Source organism: Pelophylax lessonae (assembly GCF_965119305.1).
Source record: "Pelophylax lessonae genome assembly, chromosome: 2".
NCBI classification, from domain to species: domain Eukaryota; kingdom Metazoa; phylum Chordata; class Amphibia; order Anura; family Ranidae; genus Pelophylax; species Pelophylax lessonae.
The window spans coordinates 644,369,694-644,396,982 of NC_138769.1; the positions used below are offsets into that span (position 1 = coordinate 644,369,694).

At 38.0% G+C, this 27,289-nt stretch overlaps 1 protein-coding gene across 4 annotated transcripts in view; it reads right to left on the reverse strand.

Annotated features, from left to right (window-relative positions):
- Positions 1 to 27,289, reverse strand: part of DCLK1 (doublecortin like kinase 1) — a 518,012-nt gene that overhangs the window by 150,504 nt on the left and 340,219 nt on the right. For all 4 annotated transcript variants that reach the window (XM_082246215.1, XM_082246216.1, XM_082246217.1 and 1 more), the window contains one exon: positions 1,503 to 1,587. In XM_082246215.1, the coding sequence (XP_082102341.1) occupies positions 1,503 to 1,587 (85 nt within the window). The remainder of the gene's footprint in view (positions 1 to 1,502; positions 1,588 to 27,289) is intronic.

Sequence of the window (27,289 nt, forward strand, 5' to 3'; positions counted from 1 at the left end):
GGTATAGCTATTGTATGTACAGTAAAACATTAAAAATAGGTGCCTACGCTGTTTAAAATCCAGTAATACATTGCCTCACCCTGCTCTGCACATGCTCAGTTGCTCTCTGTTTTTAGGCACTGCTGAATTTATAAAAGCCTTAAAGCAGAATTAAACCCTCCTATCCTTTACAGCCGAAGAAGATGCTTCTGTTTGATCTGCAAATGCCATGGTACTGCACATGTGATCAGCTATGACACCAGCCATTTGGTGGTTTAACAGTTTGGTTGAGGACACAAGCAAACAAATGTGACAGTTAGCAATCCTGGCATTCCAAGAATGTAACTGTTTTTTGAAACTGTATATTATGTATATTATGGAGATTTATTAATATGCTTGTTGTGATACATATGTTTTTTCCCAAAAAGATAAAGTTACACTTAACCAGTTGCCGACCGCCTGCGTGAAACGACGTAGGAATACGTAGGTCGCGTGTCTGCAGCTAGGGAGCGAGCACGCACCGGCGGCGGGGCGCTCCCACCCCCGCTCATCAGCAGGGACTCCAAAGCACCGGGCAGGTGGCTCTGATTGCCGCCTGACATCCGCGATCGCTCCCCACTGAGAGAGAAGAATGGTCAGCTGTTGTAAACACAGCTGACCGTTCTACTACCTGGAATGATCCTTCTATATAGGAACACATGTCTCTGTGATCATTTCACAAGCCACGCCCACCCCCACAGTTAGAAACACGCCAATAGGTACACATTTAACCCCTTGATCACCCACAGTGTTAATCCCTTCATTGCCAGTGTCATTATTATAGTAACAGTGCATATTTATAGCACTGATTACTGCAGTAATGTCACTGGTCCCCCCAAAAGTGTCAAAAATGTCAGTCAGGGGTCCGATCTGTTCGCCGCAATATCGCAGTTCCACAAAAAATGGCAGGTCACCGCCATTACTAGTAAAAAAAAAAAAACAATAAAAATGACATAAATCTTTCCCGTAGTTAGTAGACGCGATAACTTTTGCGCAAACCAATCAAAATACGCTTATTGCGATTTTTTTTCCACAAATATGTAGCAGAAAACATATTAGCCTACAATGTTAAAAAATGTTGATTTTTTTTGGGGGGAATGTTATATCAGAATGTGAAAAATACTGTTTTGTTTTTTTTCAGAATTGTCGCTATTTTTTGTTCATACCGCAAAAAATAAAAATCGCATAGGTGATCAAATACCACCAAAAGAAAGCTCTATTTATGGGAAAAAAGGACATCAATTTTATTTAAGTACAGCGTTGCACGACCACGCAATTGTCCATTAAAATAACGCAGTGCCAAATCGCAAAATATGGCCTGGTCATTAAGGGGGCAAATCCTTCCGGTCCAGAAGTGGTTAAAGAAATCTATATTACTTTCAACAAAATGAAATCTACTGTATGAAATGGACCAAGGAGTCATGAAAATCTCTGTATCAGAATGCGGCTGCACACTTGTATGTAAGATTATTTTACATTTTTACCTTCTGCTAAGATGTCACTTTCATCCATGGAACTGCACACTTTGGTGGATGCTAATGAGGTAGAGGAGCCACTGTGCTGGGAGCCCTGGAAATGATAAAAAATAAAGCGTATTTATTTATATTCAGAGATGGTATGCATGAAACGCGTTAGAGATTCTATCTACTTGCAATGCCCTGATTTTTAAGGAATAAAAAATTTGCACTGAGAGCTTGGAGTGCCGCCAACCTGGTATTTGTTTGGTCCATATTTATTTTGAAGCTATCTACCCTCGACCAGAAACAGATAACGTTTTTTGAGCTGTTCAGTTTTGGTCCAAAAAAAGGTAATTTCTTGCATGATGGGATTTTTTCCTCCGTAAACACTGTAATCATCATTGAATGGGTTTAATTACAGAGGATTCAAAGTGTACTCTCTGGTGGGGAATTTTACATACTGTAGGATTAGAGGAATGAGTTCACAATGGGCTTTTTCGTGATTGGTCAGTAGAATGTGCTGATTTATGAAAAATAAAAATGATGGAAAACATGAAAATTAAAGGTGTTCACTTCAACCAACCAGATTCCAGCTGTCATTTTACTAATGCAGGGTAGAGAATGAATGTTTAATAATTACTATTAAAAATGTTTGTTAGCTCTGGCATTGCTTTTATCAATAGAAGTACCAAGTACAATGTATACCTCCCCTGGTTTACTTCTTTATATCGTTATATTTAATGATAACTTTAAGTGAAACTGCGAGAAGTAATATTTAATGACAAAAATGATAAACATACCCAGTTAAAGTAAGTAAATTAATATAATGATGTAGTGGTAAAGCTCCAGGGTGCTAATTAACACCATTTCTTTTATGTGAGCTTTTATGTTAGCTGATTTATTTTCATTTTAGTGAGTAAGATGATACAGCTCTGAACAACCAATAATATTTATTACACTAAAGTTAGAAATCTGCAATAAGTATTATACAATTTTATCTAAAATAACTGTCTAACAAGTGAAAGCTAAATGTGTGAACCAGATTAGGGTCTATAGGTCAACAATGACAGGTTCCTTATTAAAATGTAGGTATATTATTTGATGCCTGTCTGCATTTTTCTCACCCCTCTTCCTACACTCATAGGAACTAAGGCAGCAGTGGGAGCTACTGGCTCATGCTGCTGTCAGTCAAATATCTGTGAGGAGCAGGGGGCAGGGCCAAGTCACACTGTGTGTGTCTATGGGTGCACACAGCACGATTTGGGATCAAGCCCGCATGTCTGCCCCCATAACAAATGTTTTGCTATGGGGGCAGATACAGAAGAGGAGAAGACTAGTGGTGGGGGACCCCAGAAGAGGATGTTCGGGGCTGCTCTGTGCAATACCATTAAACAGAGTAGGTACATTATTATTTTAATTCTTTATTTAAATGCTTTTAGAAATGCTTTATAGCATGGATGTCCAACCTGTGGCCCTCCAGCTGTTGCAGAACTACAAGCCCCATCATGCCTCTGCCATTGGGAGTCATGTTTGCAACTGTCAGCCTTGCAATGCCTGATGGGACTTGACGTTCCTCAACAGCTGTAGGGCCGCAGGATGGACACCCATGCTTTAGAGTGTATCTAAAGCTAAAGGGCTTTTTAAGTTTTTGCCCTAGTAGCTATCTTCACTGGCACAAAAGTAAAGAAAGATTTGAAATTTTGAATTGTCCCCAGAACAGAAACACTGATGAAATCTTCCCATGAAGAAAATTGTTCAGTGGTGGCGACAACTGTCTGTCTCCCTCACTTTGGAGACCTTTCCTGTTGTGTCTACAGGACAGGAAGTGAAGACAAATCTCTGCAATGGGACACAGGTGGCAAAAGAACCTCACAGGGGTTTTAACTATTCCCTTCTCTATCCAAAATAAAAACTGGGTTAGCTATATATACACTTCGGGGCTTAATTTACTAAAGGCAAATAGGCTGTTCACTTTGCAAGACAATTTTCACTCTGCAGGGGATTTCTACAGTTTAGCAAATGGGGTAGAGCTTGGCTGCCTTCCATCATTCAATCATGTGCAAGCAAAAATGCATTTTTTTATGTTCCTTACACATGCTTGGATATTACTTATGGAGCGAAACGTTACCACATTCACTAAACTCTGGGATAAATACACTTGCAAAAAACAGTTTCCCTTGCAAAGTGAACATCCTATTTGCATTTAGTAAATTAACCCCTTTATCTACATATCTACAGTGGAGAGAAGTAAGGTCCCATAACTGGCTGTGCCGATTTGTAGCAGGGTCTGGATCACAAGTCTGGCTGGCCAGAACTGCAAATCAATTAGCAGGCAAGGTAGTATATATACAATTAAGTCCATATATATTTGAACACAGGCAAAATTTTAGTTTTTTTCAGGTATTTACCAAAACATATTCAAGCTATAGTTATATAATGGATATAGGCTGAAAGTGCACACTCTCAGGTTTAATTTGTGGGTATGTACATCCAAATTGGAGGAAGGGTTTAGGAATTACTGATCATAAGAATAGCCAACCCCCCATTTTCAAGGGACCAAAAGTAATTGGACAATTGAATAAAAAGCTGTTTCATGGCTAGGTGTGGGCTACTCCTTCCTTATGTCTTCATCAATTGGAATCTCTTGCTGTGAACCTACATCATGCATTCAAAGGAGCTGTCCATGCACCTGAAACACACCATTGCAAGGCTTTGTAAACTAGACAAATCCATCAGAGATATCAGCAACATTAGGAGTGGCCAAATCAACAGTTGAGTACATTCTAAGGAAAGAAGAACGCACTGGTGAGCTCAGTAACATAAAAAGGCATGGATGTCTATGGAAGACAACAGTGGTGGATGATCGCAGGATCCTCTCTATGATAAAGAAAAACCCATTCACAACATCCAGACAAGTTAAGGACACTCTCCAGGAGGTGGGCTTATCATTGTCAAAGTCTACAATCAAGAGAAGACTTCACGAAAGCAAATACAGAGGGTTCATCACAAGGTGCAAACCATTCATAAAAAAGCCAGACCAGTTCTGGAAAAGCATTCTTTGGATAGATGAAACTAAGATTAATCTGTTTTAGAATGACTGGATGAAGAAAGTGTGGAAAAGGCTTGGAACAGCTCATGATCCATAGCGCACAATGTCATCTGTAAAACATGGTGGAAGCAGTGCGATGGCATGGGCATTCATGGCTTCCAGTGGCACTGGGTCATTGGTATTTATTGATAATGCAACAAAAGACAGAAGCAGCCAGATGAATTCTGCAGTGTTTAGAGATATACGGTCAGCCCTGATTGGGCCAAATGCAGCAAAGTTGATTGGATGGTGCTTCACAGTACAGATGGACAATGATCCCAAACACTGCAAAAGCAACCCAGGAGCTTTTGAAGGAAAAGAAATGGAATATGCTGCAATGGCCGAGTCAATCCCCCTGAATTCAACCCTATGAGATTTACTTTCTGAAGGCAAAACTAAAGGTAGAAACACCCACAAACAAAGAACAACTACAGCTGCAGTTAGAGCCTGGCAAAGCATCAGAAAGGAGGAAACCCAGTCTTTGGTAAAGTCCATAGGTTCCAGACTTCAGGCAGTTATTGCCAGTAAAGGATTCTCCACAAAATATTAAAAATTAACATTTTATTTATAATTATATTCATTTTTCCAATTACATGTGAGCCCCTGAAAATGGAGGACTGTGGTTGCAGTTGGTTGCAGTTCCTAAAATGGTTGCAAATGGTTGCAGTTCTTAAAATGTGTACTTGATATTTATGTTCAACCCCTTGAATTAAAGCTCAAAGTCTGCACTTCAAACTCATTTGGATTGTATTCTCATGGCATACAAAGCCAAAAGTATGACAATTGTGCCTGTGTCAAAATATATATAGACCTAACTGTATATATTTTTTTATGTTATCCAAGTATATAAATGCTTTATTATTAAAAAGGCAATTTTATACAACAGGGTTTGATTTGCTTTACAGTGCAAAACCTGGTGCAGCTCTGCATAGAAACCAATCAGCTCCCAGGTTATTTTGTCAAAGCCTAATTGAACAAGCCAAAGCTAGAAGCTGATTGGCTACCATGGACAGCTGGATCAGATTTTGCACTGTCCAGTTTTAGTAAATCAACCTCAGCTCCTAGCAAGGACTTGGTAAATCATGCAACTAGTTAATTTTGTACCTGAATAAGGAAAAAAAAAACGTATTTTCCCTAAATGACATTTAAAGAGCATTTGATTGTTAAAGTCGTTGCATTCATGACGTGTAGGTCAAAGCAGCAAGTGCAGAATAATGTCAACATAATTATTTCTCCATTAATACATTACCCTTTTGCAGAGGAGATTGTGGTCTTTATAAGAGTATACATTGTGATGTCACTTCAGGTTTTATCCATTTCACTGGCTTCTTCAATATATCTTCTCATTTGGTCACAGAGCGGTTGTTGTAAGGTTTTAATGTTAATAGGTGGCTAGTGGCTACACTGTCTAATAGCAGAAAACATTATGGAAAGTCCCAAACTTTATACCTTTATACCTCTTGTTGTATGAACAAGTTAGGTGTTGCTGCTCCCTTGGCACATGACTCTGATCTAATAGAAATGTGGGATATGGTTATACAACTTTGACCTACTTTCTCACCAATACAAGGGTGGCTAGTTTGCAGTCCTGCACCTGATACCCTGAAAACTTTTCAACCCAATCCCTTGACTACATCGCTCTGATAGTAAGCACAGCATCAGGCAAATAAGAGGAAGCCGCTACTGCTTCACAAGAGGAGAACTGGCTTTTCCATACCTGCAGGGTATCAGGGCCTAACATTTTTTTTAATTCTTCAACATGTGCATGACTTTGAAGAAGTTTACACACACATACAAGTGTAGAGAACTCTCACTTTAGATTTTCTTCGATGGCAATCAGCACATGAGCTAATACACATTTTGCTGTCTAATAATTATCTTTTAGATAACATACTGGTAGGATGGGCATGCCAATGGTCATTTCAATTTACACCTACAAATAATGGATGCTTGGCACCCTCCTAATCAACCCATAGCCATCAGATTTGGCCATTCCCACAGATATCTGAATTTATTTACAGTTGAGACGTCCACGGACAAGATAGTCACTTAACCACTTAAGCCCCGGAGGATTTGGCTGCTAAAGGACCAGGGTTTTTTTTTGCGATTTTTTACTGCGTGACTTTAACGGACAATTGCGCGGTCGTGCGACGCTGTACCTAAACGAATTTGACGTCCTTTTTTTCCCACAAACAGAGCTTTCTTTTGGTGGTATTTGATCACCTGTGCGATTTTTTGATCACGCGCTATAAACAAAAAAAGAGCGTAAATTTTGCAAAAATAACAATATTTTTCACATTTTTTTATATGAAATTCCCCCAAAAAAAAAGTAAAAATCAAAATTTTTTAACATTTTTCGGCCAATTTGTTTTATGCTACCTATGTTTGGTAAAAAAAATCGCAAAAAGCGTATTTTGATTGGTTTGCGCAAAAGTTATCGCGTTTACTAACAAAGGGAAAGATTTTTGTCATTTTTGGTGTTTTTTTTTTTAAAGCGTAATGGCGGCGATCTGCGATTTTTTTTTCGGTACTGCGACATTGCGGCGGACAGATCGGACCCTTGACTGACATTTTTGACACTTTTGGGGGTACCAGTGACATTACTGCAGTAATCAGTGCTATACATATGCACTGTTACTGCAAAAATGACACTGGCAGGGAAGGGGTTAACTTTATTGGACAGGGAGGGGTTAAGTGTGTCCTAGGGGCGTGCTTTCTACTGTGTAGGGACATTCCTATTGGTGTAAAAGCAAAGATCAACCGTTCTACATAGTAGAACGGTCAGATCTTCACTTTTACACAGGGAGAACTGACAGGCAGCTTGTTTACACAAGCTGCTCTGTCTTTCTCCCTTCACAGGAGCGATCGCAGTGTGACTGGCGGACATCGAGTCCGCCGGTCACACGCACTGACTTGCCTGTGAACGAGCCGCGGCGGGCGCGCGCCTCGGCGGGCGCGCGCCCGCCCGCGATAGGCTCGCAAGTCAGTGACAGGCGAGTGACGTACCGATACGTCACTCTGCCTGGCCGGGGCTGACCGCCGCAGTATATAGTCGTGCGGCGGTCGGCAACCGGTTAAGGTTCAAATACAGTTAGTGGTAAGTTCCCTTTTTTTTAAACCTACTGTATGACTTAAAAAACACAGTAATATTTGTTACACCTAATAGTGTCATATAACTGTGTAGTTCTTTTCTAAATTTAGCCTTCCATGTCTGTTTGAAATTATACATGAACCAAATGTCAACCATCATGAGCGTCAGGGCTGGACATGGCCTCTTTTTGACCATAGGCGTGTACACAACTTTGGTTATTTTTTTCAGTGACGCTGAGCTGAAGCTTCAATACTTCGTAGTATAGGGCTGGGATGAGATACATGTCACTTGCCTTTGGTTTGTCTCATTACCTATATACTGTAAGGTGAGCTTGTTCTGTCTTCTGCTATACCACTTTGTACCAGTTTTCACCGACTGCCTATATTGTTTGAGTACTGTCTGGCACTGGTGTACACATTTAGTCAGTGTAGATTGTATTAAAATTGTATATATATATATATATATATATATATATATAGTGTTCCCACTTTCTGAATTCTTATTTTTGATTACTTTAGTCCTCAAAGTGGTTGTAAAGTCAGTGAGTATCATTACTACCAGCCCCTCTGTTATAACAAGGTATAATACGCAGTGTCAATATTTTTTAAAATAATGCTGCTAAATACCTTATTTTATAGTGCCGCTGTGCGGTCACGTGACCTCCCGCCACACCCTCAATCTAAGGACTACATCGGGAGAGGCGTAGATTCCCCTCTGATGTCACCAGGGAGGTCACGTGACCTGCAATGCTTTCCCCTCAGCCCCTCCAGCTGTACTTCTTAGATCAGAGGAGGAGAGTGGCGGAAGGTCACGTGTATTATACCTTGTTATAACAGAGGGGCTGGAAGTAAAGGTATTTACTGACTTTGCTGCTACACGAAATAGCGGAAGGAAGGAAGGGGCAGATTTAGATATTGCTCACATACTAGGAACTGACAGGCAGGGAGGGAGAGGAAAAGAGGAGAGACTCAGCAGCCATGATTACTGTGGTCAGTTCACATTGGGCACACGGGAACAGGCAGGATCTACCACATATTTTACAGCATAGAAAGGGATAAACTACACAGTACAAGCACTATGCTGTTCAACATGCTTTAAAGAAACAGGATTTTTTTTTTTTTTTTTTAGGGTTACAATCTCTTCAAATTCACTGTATGAACATTACATATAAAAAGCCTTAAAATCAAAATATGTTCAACAATGCAAAAAGGAAAAAAAAAAAAAGAAAAATAGTTCAAATAAATAAAAAAATGACAAAAGAAAAACAATATATGAAATAGACAATGCCAAGATGGGGACATTGTTATTAAACTTTGCAGACCCCATCTAGTCAAGTACTTTCTTTTCTTGCCTCATATTGTTCTTTTAACACAAAAAGCCGGATGGAAAAATTGTAGGTTTCAAAAACAAAGGGGTTGCCAAAGCAGTGACAGTAAAGCAAAGGTTTTCAGAATCTTTTCTGCGGTAAGCACAGAATATAAAAATTAAATGACCCTTCTATAAAAGCCCTTGGTGATGAATACAGTATCTCTATTTCTCAGGAAACTAGCACACTCAAAATGTTATTTACATTTAAAAGAATATTCCATCTTTTGCAAAAAAAAAAATAATAATAATAATAAATAAACCAACATTAATTTAAAAAAATGTTATTATTAGTCGTTTGCATTTGAGCCTTCAAATATTGCAATTGCAATTAGTGAATCACAGGTGCAATGCTCAGGCTCCTGCAGAGGTACAGCCCTTCAGTTACTGGGTTGAAGGACGTATCAATGGACTACAAGTGCGGTGTCCTCCATTGAGAATTAAAGGTCACTCTGGCATATGGCAAATGAGACTTGTAGTCTCTTTTTTTCTCAGATCTCTGTGAATGGATGCCAGAAATATGTGTGAAGAGCCCCGCACAGCCGCACTGAATGGGAAAAAAAATGAGATGAGCCTGTGAGAAGAAAAATGCAAAGATTCAGTAAGAGGGGGTGAGGGGTTGCAGTTTGGAGATTTGGAGGTGGGGGGCTGCAAATTCTGACCATGTTTCATTTTACATCCTGGATATAAGTATCAGGATCTGAGACTTCCAGGAATGTGAGACCCGGCCCATGTTGACTTCAGCTGCTGCTCTCCCCTCAACTACTATCACAGGTTTGGTCACATGTGCAGCCCTTAGCAAAGCCCCAGTTTGTCTCACATGGCAAGAGTTGCCACATGTGACTATTAGCTGTCACATGACTACTCTCTTGCAATGTGAGCCAAAAAGTTTAGCCATGTGTCTACAAACCGTGATCCCCTTCTTAATAGACCTAGATCACGTGGGTTTTGTCCCAAACAGGGAAGCTCGTGATAATATCTTAAAGACAAATTTCCTTATACAATAAACCCGGAAAACCAAGAACCCACTTTGTCTTCTTTCATTAGATGCAGATGAGGCCTTCGATCACTTGGATTGGAGGTTTATGGTAGCATCCCTGAAACAAGTAGGTCTCCTGATAGAATTTATACAAGAAATAATGGCTTTATACTCCATCCGCAAGGATAAGGGTTAATAGAATATTGTCATGACCCATTAATATTATAAATGGGACACGTCAGGGCTGTCTGCTATCACCATACGTATGTATTTTGGCTATGGAACATCTGGAGGGGGCTCTACAGTCTAATCCTCTATCCATGGAGTTCAGGTGGGCAATAGCTCTTATAAATTGAACATTTTCGTGGATGACCTACTTAAATATATAGTATATCCAACCCAAGAATAGCTTTTCCAAGCATCCTGTATGAACTAGAATAATTTGGACTTTATAGCAATTTTAAAGTAAATGTAACACAATCTCGGTGTCTTAACATAACATTACCATTCATTTTGAAATAAATATTGGAAACGTATTTTCCATTTTATTGGGAATCTTATTCTCTTAAATATTTGGACATTAATATCACTGCTACAGAAGAAAAGATCTATGAATTGAAATACTTGCCCATGCTGAACTCTGTGATTGGTCAGCTACAGACTAGGGCTAGGGGGAAGTATTCCTGGATAGGAAAATGGCTATATATAAAAAGAATATCTTACCTTGTTTTTTGTACTTATATGAAACGCTACCTATAGCACTCTCAAGAGCTTTCTTCCACTCGCTACGATATAGCCTTCTACAGTACATATGGCCAAATTCCACGGCCAGGCTTCACTATGACATTTTAGTAAAGTGAAAGACAGAGGGAGGAGCAGGTCTAACGCATATGGAATTCTATTACACAGCATCTGTATTGAATAGAATAGTGGATTGGTTCTATCATGGTAATTCAAAACAGTGAGTAACTATAGAGCAACAAATACCACCTGCCCCCTTGACCTCTCTCCCATGGACTATGTCTAAACTACGTCCTCCTAGACAAATACTTTTACCTCTGACATTTTCAATATTAAGAGTCTGGGACTCAACTATTCCAAAGCTAGGTATCTCTTCAATCTCTGGTCCACTTACTCAAATTATAGGCAATCCAGAATTTACGCCAGGTCTGTTGTTGACTAGGTTCTTATGATGGAAAACTTTGGCTCCTTCACCGATTAAAAAAGCACTTACAACTAAGGGACACTAATCATTTAATATAATAGCAACCGCAGAATGTAACTACCCGGGTCATTGGCTACATTACTTTTAGCTCCAGCACTTTTTTACACAATTATCAAATAAGGGTTTACTACATAGGAAATCTAACTCCATTTGATTCCCTTTGTACTGGGCTTTCAGAGCTTTCCCACACTATTTCTAAAATATATGGTATATTGCTATCCCATGCATTTCCTAACTATCCATACTACATCAGAGATAGGGAGAGGGAATTGGGTCATAAGATCATCGTAGAAGACTGGAAGAAGTTGTTCTTCTGAACCTTTAAATCAAGTTTTTCAACATATATACAAGAGAAGAACTTTAAAATACTAACCAGGCGGTATATATGCCCTGTGAGGCTCCATAGAATGTCATCAAACTATTCTGAAAAGTTTTGGCGCTGTGGGGGAGATAAAGGCACAATGATCCACATTTGGTGGACCTGTCCCCGGATTATAACATTTTGGGAATCTGTGTTCCAAATTTGCTCTTTTGTCACTGGTATAGCATATCAAAAATCGCGGAGATGGCCCTGTTGTCTATTTATCCCAGTTCTAAGGGAGAGATTAAAAAATGAACTGCTTCACTTTCTTCCCCCCGCAGCACGATTACTTATACCTAGACACTGGAACACTAATGTTGCACCTACTATTAAAGAGTGGATAGTCAAGTTGAATAATTTAAGGAGAATAGAGGAACTAACAGCAAGTATACAAGAGTGTTATTTTATGTACATAGCGGTTTGGTCTCCATGGATTGATTTCTTGGGCTCGGACTCTTCAGGATCCTTCTTATACATAGATTGTACTTTACAGTATGGGTCTGATATGGTGGCATGGATACAGCGTCTTTTTTTTTTTTCCAAGCTGATAAGGGGTCTCCCAGATAGATTGTAAGAGAAATAGATAGGTATGCTTTAGAAAAAACATTTTCTCTCGTCTCTTTTTGAATTGTTTATTTTGTCTTGTGTTGTATTTGGGCAGACTTTTTTTTGTCCAAGCGAAATAAGGGTTACATAGGTATAGATGTTTTTGGTGAACAGTTGGTAAGAAATATTTACATTGTTTTTCAAAGTATCAGAAAGGATTGTCTTTTTCATGTTTCACTATTGTTCTGATATATTGGATCTACGTGTCCCTGACTTAAGGTTTCTGAATGTAACCTTGCAAAATATTTAATAAAAATGAATATTTAAAAAATAAAAAGTATACTGATTTCTTCTTTACAGGGCTAGATAAGTTAGTGTTAGATCGTGGATGTCTGTAGATGTAGAGATTTTAATGTTAGGGTGGACTTCCTCTTTATATTATAAAGGAACTGCATCCTTTTTTTGGATTTGCAAAAGCAGTACACCTTAAGGTGCATTCAGCTTGTATTTGAGTTCCTTTTGATCTGCATCTGGACATTCTTCTGACCTTCTCCTGCATTTCTTTGAGAGGATTTTTTCTATTCTCGTTGACTTAGGAAAGCAGATGCAAACAAATACCCTTGTACATAGTACTTAAAATTGTTACATTTTATCTCCTACCAGTGTGTGTATGTGTTTCAAACTTGATGGACCACTTGCTTTTTTTTTCTGTCACTCTTCTATATTTCAATATTATGTACTAAGTGCTAAGGGCTTCACTTGATATTACTAGGCTGCATAGAATAACAGTACAGTGCTTTCAATTGTTGGAAGCAACAATAATTCTTTCTAGAAAAAGGAACAACTTTTTCAATGTCTGTGTTCTCTGGCAATACACCTGCCAATCTATGACTAGTCTAACTCAAGTCCCATGTCGTTTTTTTGGAGGGACTTTACCTGGATATTGTATGAGATATAGTTTTGAACCTATATTCAACAATATTTTATAAGGATTATATTATATTGTATAGTGAATGTATCGTACTGGAACCACATATTTTAGTATATCCCTAACCATGAATAAATAGAATGATACTCTTTTAAAGATTTTTAATGTTTGGTTGCTGCCTCAAAGTCCCAAGAGGTATTGTTAGTGTGCTTTGATGTGACAGTTGTTATTCCACATAGGGGTGTCACTCATCACCCATTGTTCTTGGCAATACACCTGCCAAGTCTAACTCTAGTCCAATGTGATTCTTTTGGAGGGACTTTACCTTTTTTTTAGAACCAAATCCATCTGTCTCTCTTTCCTACTCAGTTAACCCCTTTTGGCGTGATGTCTAGACCTCTGCAAAAATGTACTTTTTTAGCAACCATAGGTTTATTACCACACTAAACCATTGATCCAACCTCTAAATGACTGCTTTTGCTATTTTCATAAGCCATGATAAATAAAATAGAGAGGTGAAATAAAGCACGTGTGGGTTTAAACAATAATTTTAGGACATTAATTCTTTATGGTTTGTCAAACTCAGGATGTATCATTTGCCTTAAATATTTTGTACTAGGTGTCCCTCTTTCTCTTTTCAGAAAATTGGGAGGTAAGTAGCCTTGTGTTTTGTCATGCTATATGCGTGAGTTATCTTCAATAATATAAGAAGATTAGTTAAGTGCTACATATAGAATAATCCTTGAATGATTACATTGTACATCCCAAAAAATTTACATATTTCTAGTAAGAAAAAAAAAGACGGATCTTTGGAAAATACCACAGAAAGCATTTCCACATAAAACATTAGCAACTTAAAAGGTTATTTCCAAATTCATTAAAACAGAACAAATCCTAGACATAAATCCTTGGTTGGTTTTCTTTGATGATTACAATTGCAGTGAGCCTTGAAATGACTGGCACCAGAGAAAATGTACACAGCATTTACAGGAGCAGTAATTCAGGTCATGCAGAACTCAGCAGAGATAGACCGGCTTACAGGCTCATGCAGTGTAACAGACACTTGTAATGGAAGGAAAACGTATTATCATTTTAAACTAAAACTTTGCTACAGGGAAAATCTGAGCGCCCGTTTGAAATTGGAAAGGGACATTCACCTGCTGTAAAAGTCATGCAGAGAATGTATTTATACAGCCTTAACAATCTGTTAAACTGTTATATTGCAAATAGAAGTGTTCAAAATGTGTGTTTCTTATGAGCCATGTATTTGACTTTGCAATCATGAATCTCTTTTCAGCGGACTAAAGCCGCAAGAGTAACCAAACCACAAGGGACGATGGGGCTTGTACTGTAAGATGGCCCCATGAACCACATTAATGTTATCCAGCCAACACTGTGGCTGTGATAGAGTCAGAAAGTTCAATCAGTTTACCGTGTTTAAATTCTGTGTAATCAACAGCACCAGAAAACCAGAGAATATCTCGCAAAGTCATTAAAGTAAACTTCCTCAAGCATATGATATATAACTTCCTGTCCTCACTGCTCAGTGATCATTTTAAAATTTTCATAGCATCCTTAATATTGGGATTTTTGTATTTGAGATATAAAGGAGCCTGCAATGTGGGTGTGTTTGAAAATGTCTCTCCTGTATTACAGGCAGGGGTTCAGATTACTTGAAGCATGATGTAGGGTGGACTGATACACTAAAGCAATGCACAGATAAAAAAGTCGAATGCTGTGCAGGTACATCTCAAAGTTTAATTGTCAGGCTTGACTGGAGCATACCTTGCTGTGTGAATGTGTCAATCCTTTGCACAGGTGAAATTATTTTTTATAATTTGTTTAATATGTTTATTTCCTTAGACTCTTCAGCACCATCTAGTGGCAATAATGCAATATTTTTCCTGATTCAGGAAAAAAAAAAGACATTGTTGCCAGTAGACGGGTACTGATGACCTTAAAAAAAAAAGCATTAAACAAATTACCATGAAGATTTGTTACACCTGTGCAACTGATTGACATATTTGCACATTTTTAACTTCATCTTTATTTTCTTTTTTCTCTATAACATACATTCCATATCAAGAAACATTAAGAAATATCAAAAAGAAAATACAAATCAGAAAAATATAAGGAAAGCTTTCCTCCCCCCCCCCCCGTTCTTCTTCTTTAGGATTAAAATATTAAACAAACAAAATAGAGTAGGAATATAAATAGAACCAATTTCCTAAATATTCCCAGTCTCCAGTTCCAATCCTGGAGTTTCAATCCATACTTTCCATGTTTTTTCAAATCCATTTTTCCCTCTCCTTCTCATATAGGTACGTTTTCCCCTTAATATTGTACTATTATTAACCTTACCCAACCAATCTATAACAGATGGTGGTTTAACACTTATCCATCTACCTGTAATCGCCTTTCTAGCCTGGTAGAGGCATCTTAATACTGCTAGACGTTTAGCCCCAAGTCCCACACTCTGCTCCATAAATCCCAGCACACACAGAACTGGGTCCAGTCGTGTACTTATTCCAAATACTGGATTTATTTGGCCCATTAGCTCTTCCCAGTACCTATACAATTTGGGACACCTCCAAAACATATGGATCAAATATCCATTTGCAGTTCCACATCTGGGACAAGCTGCATCCGGACGTCTCCCAAACCGAAACAGTCTTTTAGGTATATAGTTTGCTCTATGCACAATATAAAAATGTGAGAGCCTCTGGGCTGCTGAAAGAGACAGTACATCTATTGAAGTTATTATTTAATTTAATTGAGGATCTGTTAACTTCCCCACACCTTCTTACCATTTTATTCTACTAGAAAGTTTGGAATACTTTTCCAATATTTTTGGATGTATCTTTTTATATAAAATAATATAGGGTTGTACTGCGCTGTCAGGGTATTCAAATAGGGCTTCTTACAATTCACAGGTTCAGATTAATTCCAGTATATAAAGTGCTAATGTGCGTTTTATGCGAATACATATATAAATAAATTCAAGTGAATAAAGTGCACGAGTGATTTGCACATCTATAAAATACAGAGAAGCACTTTATACACTTGAATTAACTTATAAATGTATTTGCATAAAACGCACATTAGCACTTTATATACTGGAATTAATCTGTATCTGTGAATGGTAAGAAGCCCTATTTGAATACCCTGAGAGCGCAGTACAACCCCATATTATTTTATTATCTTGAACTGTTTTGTTGGTACCAGTTACTGTACGTACGGCTTTAGGGAGACTTTAGTGTCTATGATAGCGCAGGAATCACACTCTTAGAGTAAAATACTAATATCTTTTTATATAATTCCAAAATCAACCCCTTGCGGGAGGTGACCTCTACCAGATATTCAAATAACGGGATTCTACACCATTTTACCCCCCCCCCCTTAAATTGTGCTGTTAGGGTGTGTCTTAATTGCAAATATTGATAGAAGTTTCTATTTGATAGCCCAAGCTCTTCTTTTAGCTCTTGAAATTATTTTTAGTACCCCTGTTGCATATAGCTGCGAAAGCCTTACTATTTCATTTTCTTGCCAGTTCCCGAAACTCTCCAAATTCTCCAACTCGGGCAATTTTGCATTGTTCCAAATGGGCGTGTACATCCTAGATATTGAAACATTGTTTGTGTTATGTTCCATACATTAATCAATAATTTTGCTATGGGGCATTGACCCTCCCCCCAAGGAGTCCGCCTCCTTCCACCAAGGATGTATGTGGGGTGCAAGTGAATAATGCACGTGAGCTGTATCTAACGGTATCATTGCTTGTCTACTGACCCCCCATCTGCTGCAATTAAGGTGCCAACAAATAGCACCAGGGATGTGGAACAGCTAAACCCCCTTTATCTCTTGGCATCTGCAACACTCGTAGATGAACTCTAGCTTGCTTTTAATTCCAGATCAATTTCTTAAATAAGCCCTCCAACTTCCCAAACCACACTCTGGGAATACAGATTGGTGAGTTGTGTAAAATATATAAAAATTGTGGCAGCCAAATCATTATAATCAGGCTGCCATGACCCATTACTGTCAAAGGGAGGCGGCTCCATGTTTCACATTTTTCCCTAAATACACTCATTAGTGGCTCTAGATGTTTTAATATGTACAACCTAGGGTTTACAGTTATAAAGGTGGCACAGTGGTGTAGTGGTTAGCACTATTACCTAGCTCAAAAGGTTTGCTGGTTTAAATTCCAACCCCAACACTAGCTACCTGGAGTTTGCATGTTCTCCCTATGCCAGTGTGGGTTTCCTCCCAAACTCCAAGCTGGTAGGTAATTGGCTCCTGTCTAAATTGGCCCTAGTATGTGAATGTGTGTCAGGGACCTTAGATTGTAAGCTCCTTGAGGGTAGGGACTGTTGTAAATGTACAATGTATATTTAAAGCACTGTGTTAATTGACAGCACTATTTAAGTACCTGGAATAAATATTTATTCCTATGTATTTGAAGCTCTCCACCACCTGTATATGCCTGGCACTTTCCGGCAGACCCTGCTCAAATTTATCAACAGGGAGAAGAACTGATTTCTCCCAATTGATAGAGAGCCCTGAAATCCCCCCAAATCTTTTTATGACATCAATCACTGCAGTTAGCGAGTAATTTGCATCTCCCAAAAACAGGAGGATTTCATCTGCATGTAATGAGATATTTTCTTCCTCCATTCCCCTTCTAAAGCCTTTTATATTTCCCACTGTTCTAATTGTTATAGCCAAGGGTTCCATTGCCAGGGCAAAAAGCAGGGGCGACAAAGGACACCCCTGCCTTGTCCCCCGAGACAACGAGAAATATTCCGATCATCTATCATTTATTTTCACTTTCGCCCTTGGACCTGTAAACAGTTTCACCCATTTAACAAAAGAAGGGCCAATACCAAATGCTGACAAAACTGAGCATAAATAATGCCACTCAACGCTGTCAAATGCTTTGACAGCATCGAGAGACAGCATCACTCTTGAACCCCGCTTCAAAAATAATCTCCTAATATTTAATGATGTTGATCTACCGGGAGTAAAACCACATTGATCAGGGTGAATCATAGTGTAGATTACCTCATTTAATCTAGCAGCCAATACCTTTGCCAGAAGTTTAACATCTGTACAAAGCAGGGAGATTGGTCTATATGATGTTGACTGGGTTAGATCTTTCCCATCTTTGGCAATATTATTTTTATAGCCTCTGTCATGGAGAGTGGTAGTTCTCCTTTTTTCCATGCCCCATTTAACACAGGCAACAACTCTGGCAACCTTAACTCCCCATACTGCTTATAGATCTCACTTGATAGTCCATCTGGCCCTGGGGTTTTATGATTAGCTGCCTCCAACACAGCCTCTTGTAATTCTTTTTTTTTAGCTTGTTTTTTATTAATTTCAATACACAAATAACAGCAATAAATACAAACACCCTATACTGGGCGAACAGTACATACATTCAACCAAACCAAATCAGGGGAGGGGGAAGAAAAAAAAAAGTGAACCCACCCTTGTGATTCTTTAATGGTAATAGGTGATTCTAACAATTACCTTTCATCTTTTGAAAGATGTGGGATTGTCAACTCCTGAATAAAGTCTCCCAACTCGCCAACTACCTCTCCTCTCCTAATACTATACAGGTCAGAGTAATAATCCTTAAAAATGTTCAATATTTCTACTGGACAGAAAACGTATAAATACTTTGTGACTTTGCCAGGAGAGCCAGCATGTGTCCGGTGTTTTCTCCTCCCTCATAATGGGTTTGTTTTTAAAAAAAACTTTTGTTCTCAGCTTTCTTCAGAGCTAATGTGCGATATAGTTGTACCTCCGTCCACTTAGTTAAATTATCTGATGATGGATCTTTTATATATACTTTTTCCATTTCAGCCACTTTCCCTATTAAACTCATCTCCCACTCCTTAAAAGATCTCTTCTTCCTAGAGATCTGCTGGGTAATAAACCCTCTTAAATAAGCATTAAGGGTATCCCACACTATACTCTGCATTGCTGAAGCTCTATTATGAGCTAAGAATTACCAAGTGTGTCTATCACATACTCTTTAGGGGCAATCAGCTGTAGCCAAAAGGGGTTCACTCTCCACTCTACCTCAACCAGCCTCTTCCCTATCCCCAGAATAAGGGTTATTGGAGAGTGATTCAACACAACCCTCTAGCCTCATATCTAATCTCTGTTACTAGTGGGGAGAGAATATCATTCCCTATTGCCATATCTATTCTAGAAAGTTATAAGTGTACTCCAGACTGACACAAAAAACTTTGAGTATTTGGATAGTGTTCCCACCAAATATCCTTCAGCCCTGTTTCTTTAAATATTCTATACAATAACGTGTATGGGCTTTGTTCAGATCCCTTTCTCGGAGGGAACCAATCTATCTGAGTATTCATTACCATGTTGAAATCTCCTACGATCAAAATTGGCACCCTTGATTTATCAATCATAATTTCCAACAAATGTTTAATTATCTCCACTTTAAAAGGGGGAGGAATATGTACATTTATAAGCATGCATGGCATCTCTGCCAGTGTGCAATATTTGAATATATATCTACCCTCATCATCTACTTTTATTTGCCTACAGGAGAATGACACCGACCTATGTATTAGAATACTTGTTTCTCTTGAGTATGAAGTATACACTGAATGGTACTGTTGAGGGAATCCTTTACATTTTAAACGGTCAACTGTTTCTTTGGTCAGGTGTATCTCCTGTAGGTAAAGGACAAATACTTTAAGGGTTGAAACAGTCTTAAACAAAGCTATTTTTTTTCTTTAACGGGTTTCCTAATCTCCTTACATTCCATAAACAAATCGTTACCTTACCATAACATTTTAACAGAAAACCACAAAAAAGGGAAGAATTTTAATTGTAAATATATAGATTGTGGACCCCTCTATATAAATAGGAGCCATATTTCTTAAACCCCTAGCTTCTATATTTTATACTCAGTCTGCAAATCAAGAACCAATTTTACCCTTATCCACCAATATACAAATTCCAGTGTGCCCTGACCATAGACGTGTTCCTTTCTATACCAAATAAGTGACTCTACTTTCCTCCTATTCTCTCTATATATCAAAACACCCTCTCCCTCCCTCACACCCACATTCCCCCACCTCCCCCCATTTTCCACCCCGCCTCTGTAGGATTGGTAGGTGCTGAGGCCATTTTAGAGGACTTACTAGACTTGAACCCTTAGGGGCTGCAGAAATTGATAAAGAGGCCTTAGGTTTTTTACGTTTTACCGTTATTTTGGGATGGATTGCTCTAACTTGGCTGCTGCTTCCTTGCCTTTATCTTTTACTGTCCGTTGTGACTGGGAGCTAGAGGAGTCCTGCAATACTGACGTATCTCCTTTTTTTTTTTTTTTGTCATGGTTTCTAAAAGCGTTTCCAGTTTTATATAATAAAAAAAAAGGGAGGGAAAAAATATTTTTCCCTTAACTTATTTGCCAAATCAGGAGTTTAGACATCCAAATCAGCTTGCAGGAATCCAGGAACACCCACCGTGTTCACCCCAGGTAAGCATTTGATAGCCACAATCACAAAACTGTTATCAGGAGCCTAAAGCCAGCAAAGACCAGAGGAATTCTCAAGTAAAATTCAGGGTAAGTCTCTAAAAGTCAGGGATTTCTCTGCATTACTCTCAGGAGCCGCCATAGCCTGCCAAGAGCAGAGAGGAGGCGGAAAAATCAGAGGAGAGCCGAGGGAAGCCAAGGAGAACCGATGGGAGCTTAGGAGAGGCGATGAGACTCAAGTCCTGCTTGTCTGTGAGCGGACGGTGTACTACCACTCCCCCTTCCACCTGAACATTTGCGTCGGTTTACAGGGGACTGCCGAGACTCTGCGCCAGTCAGCCAGGAACAGAGAAGGACCGAGGCCACTCACTGCTCCACACTCGGCCTCCTTCCCACAACACTCCGGGCTATCTTTCTAGGATGAGGGGGCCCATGTGAGCTATGCACGCCTGCTCACATTGGCGTCAGGCCACGCCCTGCCGCTCCCTTTATACTTAGTTTAACGGGGAGGCAAACAACTTTATGAAATAATATAAATATCTTTTTTCAAACTTTGGTCTATCCTGCAGCACCATCATGAGCTATGGTGTATCCAGATTCCAGGCTAATTGTGACTAAAAGTCATCTCACCCATCCACACTGCTCAGCACTGCTTCAGCCGTTCTGGTTGTTACTGCACATTCTAGACCTGAAACGCATCTGTAAAAAGCATATTACTTCCCTTTACCTTTGTCTTCAATCCAATCAAAAAATGCATGTCTCATATGTAGCAGTTTGTCAATGCCACTTGTGAATTCCTACAACAGATATTCGGCAAAGGAGTGCACAACTCTCTACTGTCAAAATGCCAGTAGATTATGGGTGTATAATACAGCAAGTACAAATATGTAAAAATTAAGCCAAAATGTATTTTTCAAGTCAAGCTTTACAATATCAATACCAAAAGAATGAATACTTTTTCTTTAAATTACTTTCACAAGTCTATTTTTGGGACGACAGATCTTTAATGTTTAATGCCCACAAATAGAAAATATGAATTCAAATAATTAAAAAACTACCCTAAGACTTATAAACAGAATTTTTCAAGCACAATGGATTTTTTTAACCAATTTCAGGAGCATTTGTTTCTATACAACAGAATCGGAAGGATCATTCAGATCACAGTCCTATCAGCCTCACTCAGTTTATGGAGTACACAAAAAAAAAATCACAATGACTTGAGGACACATCTTATTTCCCATATCATTTTATTGTTTGATATTATCAAATCATTCAACTTTTACAAAACAACAATGTTTAAGTCATAGCAGAAAATTGTCAGTACAGTATTTTAAAATAACAACACTTAAGCAAAACTGAGATGTCTATGCATAAAGGTGCTAGAAGGCCACAGTGTTTTATGTTTCGGCACTTCTCTCTATAAATATATATGTGGGGGGTGTTGTGTCTGCCAATATTATATTTTGTATGAACCTTATACAACTAAGATGGTGGGGTTGATTTAACAAAAAAAAATAGACTGTGCACTTTTCCAGTGCAGTTGCACTCATTTTCTTCAGAGCTTAGTAAAATTGGTGAAGCTCTACTGATTTCTATCATCCAATCATGTGCAAGCAAAAATGCAGTTAGTTTACATTTTCCTTGCACCTGAATGGGTATTCTTTACTAAGTGACGCTTCACCAAATTCATTAAGCTGTGGGAAAAATAAGTGCAACTGCATTTGCAAAGTGCACAGTCTATTTGCCTGTAGTAAATAAACCTCAGTGACATTCATGATGTATTTCAATAATGCACTTATTTCACAACCCAGTATTAAGGGTTGTATAGAGATGGTCAACATGGCACTCCCTAGTGGAGGAATGATAACTGGAGGTATATACATAGCATCCAATCAGACTCACGTTAAAGTGTATGTAAAGCAAAAATATTTTTTTTTTCAGCATGTTTAGCCTAATGTCTTCTTTGGGCAAATAATACATCTGATGCTTGCCTGAAGATCCTGACAGTAACAGCGCTTCTTGACAAAGCTAAGCCACTATCTTACAATTAGAAACAGTGTTGTCAGCTTGCCATGCGCACTGCTTCAGTTGGACTGCCTATCAATGTTTCCCGCCTATCAGAAAGTAATGGCATATTGTTATATAGGTGACTTTAGGGGATGATATGAACTAGATATCCCATACCTTTGTATACATAGATATTGTTGTAAATATGAAACCATTGACTGAAGTTTTTAACCTTTTTCTATTGAATTAGAAATTACTCTACAAAAACTGCAAAATTTCACTTACCGATGAAATGTGAAATTAAGGTAGAGTGACAACACTGCTTTATACAAAAAAAAAAAATTTCCTTGGAGGAGTTAACTGTTACAAGAGAATATCTTCCGAATCATATTAGATCAACAATAAAGAGAACCAGTCCTGATTGGGTATGTGTAAGAACCTGAATATTTAGCCTTAAATTTTGAAGCTAGGTCTGATAGAAAGATGTATATTTGTCTCCTGATTTTGCTTTGCCTATTTGGTCAACCAAACAGCCAGGCAGTTCAGTTTGGAGTCAGGAGTCAGAGGTCTACTGAAGTCTGACAGCTAATGCCCTGTCAACTGTCTGACCTCTCACATAATCTATATTGGTAGAGAGGTAATTTTCTGACATACTGTATATTTATAAGGATGTACTTTACACGTCTCTTAGTAATGCTCTCCTTCTCTGAGCCAGCTCTCCCCTTAGACTGTGATATTTTAGGTTTATTTTTAGCAATAAAAAGCAAAGCCATGTCAAAGGTGCTAGAGGTTCTTTCAGTCTAACAGAACAAATAAAAGCAAATAAATCTTAATCAAAATGAGCTAGCTGATTTTTGGGATACATTCATACAATAGACAGACAATGTGGCAATCCACATTCCACTGCCACTTAAGAGATTCAAGGAGACATCATTGGTCTGTACCAGTAAAAGCACCGTGTTCATCTAGCCAATGATTGAACTGAATTATAAGAAAGATCACGAAAGTATAACAACAGTGTTTAAAGGCTTTCAAATGTTTCAAATACATTTTTATATGTATATTCAGATCTACTACAAATTCTACATTCAACTTATACTAAGAGTCTTTTGTAAGGGAAACAGTTCATGTGTTCATAACAGACCCTCAGTGTGTGTCCTGCAAAAATAAAGCTGCATTCAGTTACATATTCAAGACTAACAGACATTGCAAAAATGTATCATAGGTAAATAGCAATGTAGAAATATAATGTTGTATGCCAAGGTCATTTAGGACAGGCAGCCACTGTGCAATGGGGAACTTGCACTGTCTGTATATTATAACTCATGAAGTCAGCAATACCAAATCACTGTGATAAAACAAATGTATATACAGTTTAGAGAGCTCTGTTATATTTCTAATTTTGAAAAAAGCATTTTTCTTAATTTATTAAACAGCACAGGATAAATAGTTGTATCCTGTGATGTTTAATAAACTAAGAAAAAGGTTTTACACAGTCCGGTTGTGCACTGAATCCTTTATATTTTTGGCCAGTGCCCAGCCATAGTTGATAGGCATGAGAGATGAGATCCCCCTGGAGCGGTTTGTTCAATATTTAGGACAAAACCATTAAAGTCTAACTTTTTATTAGTTTTGGACATGTGAGGATGGGATAGAACATACCTGAAATGTCCCTTTTGGGAGATTTTTTCTAATTTTTTGTCAGGACAGGAAATCTGACCAGTGGGGACCTAAAACCACAAATCAGGCAACTATTACTGTCTGTGTCTTCCTTTTACAGGGACAACTGCTTTTCTAATTTCCTATGTTCTTCCTTCTCCCCATTGTCACAGGAATAAGGGTGAAATCTCCTACTCTGGATCATAGACAACAGTAAAAACTGGTGAATGAAGAGCCAAAGTGTAATTAAATGTTTTTGCAATAGGGTTCTATAAGAAAAAACTATGTCTGTGACATACACTGGGCTTGATTTACTAAATGCAAATAGGCTGTTCACTTTACAATGGGAATTTCCCTTCATTTAGTTAATGAAATGAAGTTTAGCTGACTTCCATCATCTGATCATGTGCAAGCAAAAATGTTTTTTTTTTCTTTTCCTTGAGTGTGATTATATGAAAGTTATTGCAGGACTAGGTACCCATATATTATTTCTCATAATCCTTGTCCCATACTGTTATGTAGCTAGTGTGGACAAAGATTGCACTGTAGGTCAAAAAGACACAATGGGGTTGATTTACTAAAACTGGAGAGTGAAAAATCTGATGCAGCTAGGCATGGTAGCCAATCAGCTTCTAACTTTCACTTGTTCAATCAAGCTTTGGCAAAGAAAAAAACCCTGAAGCTGATCGGATTCTATGCAGAGCTGCACCAGATTTGGACTTTCCAGTTTTAGTAAAGCCACCCCAATGGGTTTGACTTACTAAAAGCAAAGGACATTTTTTTTTTTTTTTTTTAGTTTAGTGAATGTGGTGAAAATTCCCTTTGCAAGGATCATGTGTAATGATAATACAATTAAAATGGAAACCAAAAAAATATTGAAGGAAATAAAAAAAAAATAATATATTTTTGCTTGCACATAATCGGATGATGGAAGTCAGCAGAGCTTTACCTCATTCACTAAGCGAATTAAATACTCCCTTGCAAAGTGAAAATTCACTTTAAAGGTGAACAGTTTGTTTGCCTTTAGTAAAATCAACCCCAAAACAGATTAACAAAAAATTTTGGAAAACCTCTCACATGGTTTTTGGAGTCATAAAACACAGCTCAGAGAACTTTCTTTGTTTACTCTGATAAATCTTTATATGTTGTTCAAACGCTAAAAAAAATAATAACATCAATGTCTAATATACATTAACCATCAAACCATCAATACTTCTACTTGGCTGACTAGTTAGTTTTACACTTAAATTAATGCACTATTTGGTGCCCGTCATAAATGACTCTCAACTTTGTTGGATTAGCACTTTTATTACAATAAAGAAAACAATACAGAAAAAGGACAAATAAATTTAGTGCAAAGACACAGAGGACTCGTCCACACAAGCAGTTCCACAATCTCAGCTAAACACTGTGTTCTGTTTCCAAGGTGGTCCATCTAGATGGCAGCAATACCTGCTTGTCGAAGACGTCAACGCAAAAATGTTGTTTTATGTAATTTATACCATTGCCTCCTGCCCAGAGAAAAGAGGCCATAAAGCACAGAGATCAAACTGCTACCTTGTATCTTCTGCCCCCAGAGATGTAACTAAAATCTACCCAGGACCGCTCATGCTTTGAATATTCTTTGAGGATTTCTATGAAGTTTTGGAAAGGGAATTTTTAAATATAATCAGTTGTAGTTTCTCCATTTTTAAATTAAACCTCCAATTCCTTATATAGGTACAAGCAGAAGATAAAAGGCAAAAGGCTGTTGGAAATATGGCTTTAAAATTCTTAGAATGTAATGTATACAACTGATAGGTTAAAGGAAATAGCAGCCATACATGACTGTCCTGATCTTGTGGACCAGGATCAGAGGACACTTCTGCTTTGAGTGTGGTTACACCCTAACCAGGAGATAATTCAGACTTGAGACACCTCTTATGTGAACTTGTCCTCGTACAAGGCCTTGTTATATAATACATGCAAAACATTTTATTTTTTTATTTTCTAGGCTACAGACATTTTCTGTTCATGTTCTTTCAACATCACTCAAATTACAAATGCATGTAGCAGGGTAGGTGTATCTGCTCAGAATGTTTAAAGGCAATTGCTCAGGCTCAGGAAACTTTAGAACACCCATGGCACCCCTTTCATCCTACGGTGTTTCTGGTTCCTCAACAATTATCAATTTGTACAATATAATTGGATCAAATTACCAAGAATTGTAGCATGATATTTTTCCCAATGACACAACAGGAAGGAATGGGTAAGCTCTTTAACACAAACACAGACAACATTAAAATTGGATAGTGGTCCTTTAGTCTTCCTCACTCTATCATATTGAAAACACATAAGCTAGCACGACTTAAAAAAGTTTTAGGGCAAGGAAGGTGGGGCATAAGTTCATATATCATTATGGATGCCAAATTTTATGGAGAATGTTGGCCTTTCTGTTGTTGCACTATTTCTGTCCGATATACAGCAATGACACAATGACATAAAAATTACATTTTGGCTGGCCAGATGACAACCGTACAAAAAACATTTAACTGTTGAAAAGGGGGTGTTATTATTTTTAATGACCTGCTATATTTGAGGCCAAATGGTCTTCAAAATAACACTGCAGTAAACCCAGCAGGTACTTTGCAGGTCACACAAAAAGGGTTGCTTAGCTTCTATTGGATCTAGTATAAATAAATTAACTTAAAGTATCCAATTACAACCTAAGCATTCTGTACTTTGAAATTCCACGTACAAACTTGCCTTTACAATGTCATATAAACATGTAAGTAGACAACATACAACATGTGGTTTTATTAAATGTCTAAAGATCAATAATTTTGTTAGTAGTGTTGTTTTTAAATAAAAGAATAATGTCTGTAGCCATTAGCAATGGTATCATTCAATTCATATTTCATAACATAAAACAAGGTTACAATTAACACCACAGAATAGTTAAACTCAATTCAAGCTAAAGATACATAATGTAACATAAATGTAAGCAAGAGACACTTCAGCTAATCTTAGCCTTAGTTTACATAGCATTGTTTTAAAAGCATTGTATTTT